Here is a 9,923-nt window from a genome sequence, read left to right as displayed (position 1 = left end):
TTTGACATTGATAATGAGAACCATTATTAATATTTTAGCATATTAGAAAGATTTCTGAAGGATCATGTGAAAATTCAGCTTTGCCATCACAGAAATATAATGCATTTAAAAATAGTCAAATTGAAAACAGTCCTTTTAAATAGCAAGAAATGTATCAAATCTGAGATACAAAGCATTCTTCAGACTATCCCACACAATCATGACCTCCCTGTATTTGAATGCAGGTGTAAATGGACAAACGAAATCCTCTTCGTTCTAAATCAGATCAGATGAGCAGTCTTGTAGTTGCCTGCGCTTGTGCCTCGAGCCAGTGTGAAATCGACTAATTCCATTAGAAGTGATGGGGTCTGGGAAGTCTTTCTAAATCTCGGCCCTGATCCATTTTTAATGGGAAGAATAGCCTGTGAAAATGTCCCCAGTCTCTTTCAGGTGACGAAGCGTGATAGAGGTTAATGACATGAAGAACATGGGAACTAACCCTGGCCAGTTATCTGTGCTTAAATGGATTTCCCAAATCTTCTCATAACGGAGGTCACAAGTTCTGTTTGCCCCCCGTATCTAGAAAATTCCCAACCAGCTTTGGGCTCTATAGAGTGACAGTGAGCCTGTAGCACCAGTGCCAAACTCCCACCCTTGGAACGCATGCTGTTAAATGTGGGATATCCTGCGCAGTGCACATGACCTACAAATTACTTTCACAATACATATTGTGCCAACATTTGTCTTTTGATCTGTAAAGAAAAGATTATGATGCAAACAATCAAAAGGAATTCCTAAAACAGTGGGAATTTGGGAGTGAATTTAATAGCACTGGAAGCGTAACAGTTAACATCAATTTAAACAATTACCCTTCTTGCTAAATAAAAGTAAATAAATAGTTTCTGCTAAATTACCATAGTTTCTATAGTTATTGGCAAAAATACCAATGCCATAAAAGCAACCAATCTACCAATAATTTTTTTGATTGAGGTCCCATAATAATTCTTTATGATTTTACACTAGGCAAAAAGGTAGATTTAGTGAGGGATCATTAAAAGCGTTTAATGCACAGCTAGCCGCCAGCATTGACAACTTAGAGCTGTTATCGATGTTTGTTGGGCAATATTCGAGAAGGGTAAAACTGACGGTTATTTTTGCCAGTTATGGCTCGTTAGATATCATTCTGTCCACTTTGAATCAGACAGAATATTTGACAACATAATGTAAATCTCCACTCGAACTCTTGTGGCTGGTGGAAAAGCGGGTCAAGAGTTTGATTGGTCTAACACCAAACTCCACCTCTCACTTACCTGACCTAATGTTTGAACTCTCAGAGAGGAACAGAGATTGAAACAGGGCCAAATATGGAGGAGCTGGCAAAAGAGAGCATCAGCTTTTTAACAAAGCCCTCGCTGGACACGAACGGGCCGAAGTTGGGCTCTTTAGGAGCGGTTTTCATCTTGCTGAAGTCCGCGCTGGGTGCAGGGCTTCTCATCTTTCCCTGGGCGTTTGCGAAAGCTGGAGGAATTCACTCTGCTGTCACTGTGGAGATGGCAAGTAACTCTGTGTGAATGCTATAATGAAACAAGGATTGTTTGAATATTTTATGACTCAGTTAACCGGTTTTCATCACTGTGGCTTCAACCACATCGATCACGTGTTCTAAAATAATCTTGTCAATGCATCCACTGGTCAGTTGTTCGATATGCATATTGTTGTTAACTCTATAATGTCTGAATGAAATATTTACACTTAGGCCTATTGTAATTCTGTGCATGATATTATATGATATATTTCTATCTTACATAGATTTCTCTTGTGTTCCTGATCAGCGGACTGGTCATCCTGGGATATTCATCTTCAATCAGTGGACAAAACACATATCAGGCTGTGGTCAGAGTCGTGTGTGGTCCTGCCATAGGCAAACTCTGTGAGATCTGCTACGTCTTCAACCTTTTCATCATATCTGTTGCTTTTCTAGTCATAGTGGCGGACCAGCTTCAGAAATGTAAGCAACATGTTGATGGGACTTTGATCTTTTATAACTAATTGCTAATATAGTGCCATTATCCATTAGATCTTCACACTGATCAATCTCCATTCATTTCTCGCAGTATGTCTCTCTATGTATGAGTTAATCACAGGCTTGCCAGAATCCGAGATGCCGTACCACTGGTACACAGACCAGAGATTTGCCCTGTTTCTCCTGTGTCTCTTCTTCATTTTCCCTCTCTCTGTCCCGAAGGAGATCAGCATACAGAAGTATACTAGGTGAGGAACTATATTCTGTCAGTTTCTTGCGTATTTCCTTGACTGTGTTGTTCAAAACAGTGTAATTATTGTTATTTAAAACAGTTCCACTTTACAATTGTTTCATAGGTTAACATTAATGTATTAACTAACATGAACTAACCACAAGCAATACATTTGTTACTTATTTATTAACCTTTGTTAACGTTCGTTTATAAAAATACAGCTGTTCATTGTTTGTTTATGTTAGTTCACAGTGCATTAACTGGTGTTAACAAATACAACTTTTGATTTAATAATGTATTAGTAAAGACTATTAAATGCAGTAGAAGTATTTTCATTCTTAGTTCATGTTAACTAATGTTAACAAATGAAACCTGATTGTAAAGTGTTACCACTAAATCTATTAAACATTGGTCATTGTTTTAAAAAATATATATTACAGTTAGTTGCCAGGGCAACATAAAAAATATAATTAAAAAATGAATAAAATGAGACAAAACGTAAATAAACCAAATTACTAAAACTTAAACTAAAATGAAACTGGAAATTGAAAATATAATAATAAAAGCTCATTCAAAATAGTGTATATAAATAATACAAAAATTACACTAATTCAGAAAACACTGTTGCGATGACCAAAGCAGGTCATTAAAGTTGTTAAAACCACTGAAATAATGGTAATTCCTATAGTAGTTATTTTTCTAGTTTTCAAGAATGTGTTTCATCGGCACTTCCTCACAAGACACAGTGTCGCACGATTTGTGGGCGAAAGATTTTTAATTGGTTATTTTCAAAGATTTGTGTGCAACAAGTCACAAATCTGTTCGTATTATTTATTAACAAATTTATTTTGGAAATGGTATGGAAATTGATTGGTCAAAACTGTGTAAAGATGGAAGGAGTTTAGATGGAAGGAGTTGAAACTGTAAGTAAGTGAATAAAAAGACTTTAATTAATTTTATGAAGCATTGTTATTGCTTCTGCCTTTCTTTTATGGTCAATTGCTGACAGTGCACAGCATTTTGAATAGCTTTAAAATGACTCTCAGACTAATATGCAAAGTTTTTCCCACACATCATCAAGATAATTTGTTTAATGTCAACTCGTCTTTGATATTTGTTTTTGTTCAGCGTTCTAGGAACGTTTGCTGCTACATATCTCACTGTAGCCATTACTGTGAAATACCACCGGAGGCCCGTCCATGAGATCAATCTGTCACCTCTTTACAGCAGTGGGTGAGTGGAGAGTGACCATGCTTTCAAATTTAGTGGCAAGCCATATAAAGATCTATACCTCCTCCTCATCATCTTTTCCTCCTGCAGTGCGTGAACAAATCTTACTGTCATGCTTACTGAGCTCTGAGAGAAAGTAATTGGTTTATTTAGCCAGTGTTCAGAGTAACGCATTACAAGTAATTACTCAAGTAACTAAAGTAGCGTATTACTTTTAAATTTACAACATATCGAAGTTACTTCTTCAAGTAAGTAATGCAGGTTACTTTATTTTCCAGTGTATTGACTGACTCCTCTCCCTATGTTGAAAGGAATAATGAGTGAGAGGCAAAGGCGTTGTGTGCGCTGTGTGAACATGATAGTTATTGTAAATGTTAGCATGTATTACTCATCTCACTTGCACAAAAACTGATTCAGAATTCCTTAAAATGAACAAAAACAGTGAAATGCAAACTCAGAATGTTATGAAAACCCGCAATAATTAAATGTTAAATTACACAAATATACCATATATATTTAACCACACTTTATTAACTCTTTCCCTGCCAGCTTGAAAAAAAAAAGCCAGTTTAAAACAAAAAGAGAAAAGTTGCTTCTATCGCTTGTTTCTTCTCCTTTTTTGCCTGTTTTGATCCGGATATTCTCTAATCTTTCAGAAGATGTGTAATAGCACCACCTACCTTATAACAATGAAAACACAACAGGCCGAAAAATTTAGTCCATGGCGGGTAAACGTTGTCATAAATGATGAAAAAAGTTTCATCTATGGCGGTTAAACGTTGTCATAAATGATGAAAAAAGTTTTGTCTATGGCGGAAAAACTTTGTCATAAATGACGAAAAAAGTTTCGTCGATGCCGGGTAATTATGGAAAGTTTCGTTTGTGGCGAGTAAACGTTGTCATAAATGATGGAAAATTTCTTCAACGGCGGGGAAAGAATGAACCAATGTTCTTCCTGCTGACCTTCGATGATCCAATTCAACCATAGTAATTAGCAAAAATGTCTTTAGATAAACATGACATTTATGTTTCAGTTTTGTTTTGTTTTCAGTGAAGAGTGTTGAACTTTTTTCTCCTGCGTCTTATTCCTCCTATTCCTGTTCCAAAAAGTAACTAAGTAACGTAATTAGTTCCTTTTTTAGGCAGTAACAACGCAATATTGTAAAGCATTACTTTTAAAAGAAACTTTCCCCAACACTGCATTTAGCTGAAAGCAAAAAGGTTTCAGAAATAATATGTGTAAAACCGCCGGTTTAACTATCATTGTTGTTATTATTGTTTAGAGTAAGCTCATGGGCTTCGATGTTCAGCGTCATCCCAACTATTTGCTTTGGCTTTCAGGTGAGTTTTCTTGCTTTTATCCAACATTTGACTCTTGGAGAAAAAGAGAAGTAATTTCACTGAATATCATCACTAGTCCATAAATGAGGGGAATTCAAGTTGTTTTTGCTCTCACTTTAATATTTAAGGTCAGGTCAGATGCAAAGTATGAAAAATGGTGCATCTTTGAGGTGTTTTATTTGTCAACGCTGGGGGATTGTCAAAAATGTAATAAAAGTCCACCGGCATAGCAGAACAGCGCAGAACTACTGTGTGTCCGCTGCCTGGGGCTGATTGATTACGAGGCGGGAATGGAGAGAAGAGGGAAATGGAGATATGAAAAGAGCTGTGCGGCAGGGGAATCGGTGAGGAATGAGCTAGTGCAGAAAGTTAGGTATTACAGGAAAAGCTGTTGTTTGGTGTAGACGGTGTACTGGAGATCTGATTTGTGTAGTCAGTTGTGCTTGTGCTGATTCGGTGTCTGTTTTAGTGCCACGAGGCCTGCATTGCTGTCTACAGTAGTATGGAGAACAGGAAGTTGTCCCACTGGGTCTTCATCTCTGTGGTGTCCATGTTGATCTGCCTCCTCATCTACTCTCTCACTGGTCAGTGATTACAGCTCAATTACCATAACTCTATATGCACTTCATATGCTTCACGTACATAATGAACTTTTTTCCCATCAGCAAAAATGGTGGTGAATGCTGAATTATTTTATTTTTTTCAGATATATAGAATAATTAGCATTAAATAACGTTTTATCCTGACAGATGCTATTGCGTTTTTTTGTATACACACTACCATTTAAAAGTTTGGGTTCAGTAAGATATTTTTTTAAAGACATTAATGCTTTTATTCAGTAAGGATGCATTAAAGTGATCAAAAATGACAGTAAAGACAAATGAATGCAGTTTTTTTTTCACTTTTTTCACTTCATTAGATATGATAGAAAACTGTTATTTTAATTTTTTTAAATAAGTTTTTACTGTATTGTTGATCAAACAAATACAGACTTGATGAATAGAAGACTTCTTTCAAAAACATTTAAAATAAATCTTACAAGGTTCAAGGATGACTTGATTGAACCCAGGGTTTATATATATATTTATGTCAGTCCTCTTGTCTCATACCAGATACATTTTTTTAATCAGGAAGAGTGTGATGATTGGGTTGATTAGGCGTTTAGTTTAGTAATGAGTGTAATGTTTAACAGATGACTATTTTGTAGGAGTCTTTGGGTACCTGACGTTTGGGAAGAACGTTGCTCCTGATATTCTGATGTCGTACGGTGGGGGTGATGTTACCATGATCATCGCCAGGCTGCTGTTTGGAATCTCAATCGTCACCATCTACCCCATCATTGTCTTGCTTGGAAGGTATGCGATAAACTGTGTCTTATGGATATTAGGAGAACAGTTACATATTGTATATATAGAGGAACTGACCAGTCTATGCGTGTAGATCTGTGATCCAGGATCCACTGATGCGGCAGCGACGCAAACACACCGCGGTGACGGAGTCTTACGAGAGCCGTACACGTGTTGCCTTGACCACAGCCTGGGTCACAGTCACTCTTCTCATAGCGGTGTTCATTCCTGACATCAGCAAAGTCATCAGTGTTGTCGGTGGAGTCAGTGCTTTCTTCATCTTTGTATTTCCAGGTAATTGTACTTGTATGATTGATGCTTGTCTCAGAATTCATTAACTGAAAAATTTATATTGACATTTATAAATTTCCATTTTCCATTCCATTTTAATATGAATGATTTTCAACTTGATTCTCACAACACTTTTTCTGAGCATATACATTTAATGTGAATCTTTTAATGCTTTTCATGTTAGCATGATGCGTATTTATATTTTTTTATATTCATGTGCAAACATTTTTATTGAAGGACTTTGCCTAATATTTGTGGTGCAGTCAGAGTCAATTTCTCCTACAATAAGGTGAGAGAAGTGTAGTTCTTTAGGATCCTGTATGGGATGTTTAATGGAATTCTCTATTAGCCTACATGTACAATAACAGTGTTTCTATGCCTTGTTTACCCCCAGGTATCTTCTGATCGCATGGGGAATGATCACACTTTTCTGTGGCATCTATATCTTTGGGCAGAGCACTTCAATTGCAATTATGCAACTCCTAAGTGAAATTTAAGTTTTTGACTGTTACTATTCAACACAAGGACTTTTAACTATGATCTTTCAGAATTTTCGACACCGCTCCAATACTTCAAGTGTGGAGTAATTGCTTGTAATAGAGATTGATGTACAAATGTAATAATAATCCAACTCGAAATGAAATACCTCAGACAAAATAACTGTCATGTAAATCTGAATTATTTGTGTAGTCTTTTTTTGAATGTTCTGCAATTTTGATGTCCATTGTCATGTCAGCATAGATGTGAGCTAAATTATACTTAAATAATAAAGGTCTTATGTGCCAGAGAAATCAGAAACAGCCATCTTTAGTAGGCCTATATTGTGTTTGAACTTCCGTTTTAGCCAGTAATTAGCTGGTGAAGTGTATTTACTAATTGTAGAGTTAACGAAAGTTATCATGAGCATTGTAATGTTTGAAGTGGATGTCATAACAAATGTCAGTAGACTGGGAAGATTTTAAAACGAGCAGTATAAATACTCAAGATTACCTTAATGCTGTCGAAGTACCAACCGGAAGTTAACAGAACGAGTGCAGCGCTGAAAAGGGGCGGGGCTTCATAAGATTAATAAAAAAAAAGGAGAGCGGGAGCTATGTGTACATATTTTGACTGTCTTTATATTTCATTGGAACCACTTTGGTATGCACAAGTACATTTGTAAATAACTGACAATGTAAGAATGTTTCTTGTGTCATTTCAACAACCAATGAAATATGACTCTTTCTTATTGAAGATGAAGAATGCAACGACAGATCCTTTTTCAGTACTTTATTGAATAGCAGCACTCTACATAATCTAGAATTTTAACAAATTTAAGACGAATATAATACTTTGCATCCCTGCAATAAATCTCTACACTCACTTATAAGAGAGAAAGCCAGTATACGGAAACATACATGGGTATAAGAAGTAGTATTTCATCAAACAATGCCATTAAAAGTGACTGCTCATATAGTTTTATTCATTTAATATAGTTTTGTTTCTTTTTGTTCCGTTACTGGAGTAATATAAAAGAAAATAAGAAATGCACAAAATCCATTTAAAGTAGCATAGCTAAATTCTACGGCAAATCATGTACTGGACATTCATTTGTAACATGCACTCACTGTGAGGGATAAACAAACCAAACAGAAGGCAGGATTGGTGGGAAAGGAACGCTGCAGTTTGGGCCATGTTGGTTTTCGCCTGGTGTTGAGTTGTTTACATTTCGAGCCAACCAGAAATTCACACAAATACAACAGTCTTACTGGTCAACAACATCAATTTTGAAAAATCCTCTACTAAATTTTGGCTTGTCCTGAGAAATGAAATGATTTGATGCCATATGTTTAATTATTTAGAAGCAATAAAACTGATGGAATGTTAAGTCAGTGTCACTCTTTCATAGATCCATATATTATCGGTCAACAATGGTAATACAATACAATTTTCAAGATAATTCTGTTGTTACTCAGGATATTCTCTACTCTCTATCAGCTAATCTCATTTACATAAGCATTTCATCTATAGTTCAGGTACATTGTGCTTTTGGAGCAGATGTTTATTTGGTGTGTTGTAAATGTGGGCCCTTTGACTGGCAGTATGTGTCATGCTCACGGTTTGACAAAAATACCAGTCTCTCTATATCAGTGGTCCCGGGGACCCACGACTGCACATTTTGTGTCTCTCTCTTATCTGACACACTCAGTTGGAGCTCTCTTCCTAAAAATTGATTATCTGAATCAGGAGACATACAAAATGTGCAGAGTCGTGAGTCCAGGTTAGAAAACCACTGCTCTACATGGCTCATGAAGATACAGTTCAAAGTATTTATAACACCAACCTATAACTAGTATCAAATGACCTTTACAGAAATGCTATTGTCCATGGACAGCTGTAGAAATACTTTGCTGCACAGTTTTTGTCTTCTCAGAAGTTGTACCAAAGGGAACTGTTTGCAAAGCAGCGAATGCATGTTTGAATTAGGATGAAATATTAATCAGCCTCATTTAGTTAGAAGAGACTGTTTATGCAAGTTGATATTTCAAATGCAAATGCGAATCAACCAGGTGAGGTTCCCAAATGCTTTGGGGAGTTTTAATGTCGTCTCTGTACGTTGCAATGGAGGTGAAGAGGGAACTGGCACTGTGTCCGGCGTTCTCTGCGGCCGACACTACTTTTGGCTGAATATCAAATGGATACTGTGTAAACAAGTAATTATAAAAGAGAGGGAGACAGAGTGGGGAGAGCGCTGAAAGGGGGGTAGTTAAGATAGCAGGGATAGAGAGGGGGAAGTGGAGGAGAAGAGGAGGGTTTCAGGCATAAGGCGGGACCATTCCACCCGCAGACTGGCTCGCTTCTCAGTCTTTGTTCAGGCTGCACCAGGCGGCTAGAAAGAGAGAGATAGTCAGTGACATTATCAAACAGATAAGCAACAGTAAATATTTAATGCCTCAACTGCACGTCTTTATGTTGGTATGTTATATTTTTAAGCTGTACAAAACCGCTCATTATGCTGGTTGATTTTACCTATGGCAGGTAATGAATCGGAATTCTTGCACATTCGTTGAAAATAGCTTTTACTTTCACATTGCAAAATATGGTGGAATTGTGTCAACCGGCATACACATACAAGCCAATTGTTTCAGCTGCGGTTATGCAAAACGGTACCACATGGTAAGAGATTGGCTGTTGAAATCACATCACATTCAAAGAGAAATCAGATCAAAGGTTTCTATTATGCCGTGGAAGGCGTATGGGAACGTCTGATGGAGGATTTTGATTTTGCTGCAGCTCTTTTTTGAAATTAATTCTCTTAGGCTGTGTTCACACTTGTTGTTCGGTTCATTTGGTCTGGACTCAAAAACGCTGAGCGTTCACATTTGCATTTTAACACCAAACCTAAAGGCATATGGATATGTTCACAACCTGATTGGTCGGCTTTTATTACGTATGTTTCGTGACAGAACTTACCGAACATCTAAAACAATGCTGTGTGCTG

The 9,923-nt window shown here is 36.8% G+C and overlaps 2 protein-coding genes across 4 annotated transcripts in view; one reads left to right on the top strand and one right to left on the bottom strand.

Annotated features, from left to right (window-relative positions):
- Window positions 1-1,230: 1,230 nt before the first annotated feature.
- slc38a8a (solute carrier family 38 member 8a) lies at window positions 1,231-8,307 on the top strand. The gene is made up of 10 exons (XM_079620472.1): window positions 1,231-1,532; window positions 1,789-1,987; window positions 2,094-2,250; window positions 3,363-3,467; window positions 4,748-4,805; window positions 5,275-5,389; window positions 6,013-6,160; window positions 6,246-6,445; window positions 6,680-6,731; window positions 6,837-8,307. The coding sequence occupies exons 1-10, from the start codon at window positions 1,344-1,346 to the stop codon at window positions 6,937-6,939; spliced, it is 1,326 nt and encodes a 441-aa protein (XP_079476598.1). The 5' UTR covers window positions 1,231-1,343; the 3' UTR covers window positions 6,940-8,307.
- Window positions 7,705-9,923, bottom strand: part of necab2 (N-terminal EF-hand calcium binding protein 2) — an 83,739-nt gene continuing 81,520 nt past the window's right edge. For all 3 annotated transcript variants that reach the window (XM_079620473.1, XM_079620474.1, XM_079620475.1), the window contains one exon: window positions 7,705-9,311. In XM_079620473.1, the coding sequence (XP_079476599.1) occupies window positions 9,283-9,311 (29 nt within the window). In that variant the 3' untranslated portion in view covers window positions 7,705-9,282. The remainder of the gene's footprint in view (window positions 9,312-9,923) is intronic.

The sequence above is a fragment of the Phoxinus phoxinus genome (assembly GCF_949152265.1).
Source record: "Phoxinus phoxinus genome assembly, chromosome: 8".
In the NCBI taxonomy this organism is placed as follows: domain Eukaryota; kingdom Metazoa; phylum Chordata; class Actinopteri; order Cypriniformes; family Leuciscidae; genus Phoxinus; species Phoxinus phoxinus.
The sequence above is the reverse complement of the archived record's forward strand: the minus strand, read 5'-3'. Positions and strand labels throughout refer to the sequence as shown.

What these genes read in the sequence shown, in the direction of transcription:
- slc38a8a (XM_079620472.1), top strand. Translation starts at nt 1,344, where the DNA reads ATGGAGGAGCTGGCAAAAGAGAGCATCAGCTTTTTAACAAAGCCCTCG. An exon ending in CTGCTGTCACTGTGGAGATG is followed by an intron (nt 1,533 to 1,788) that starts GCAAGTAACTCT and finishes TATCTTACATAG; the next exon opens with ATTTCTCTTGTGTTCCTGAT. An exon ending in ATCATTGTCTTGCTTGGAAG is followed by an intron (nt 6,161 to 6,245) that starts GTATGCGATAAA and finishes CTATGCGTGTAG; the next exon opens with ATCTGTGATCCAGGATCCAC.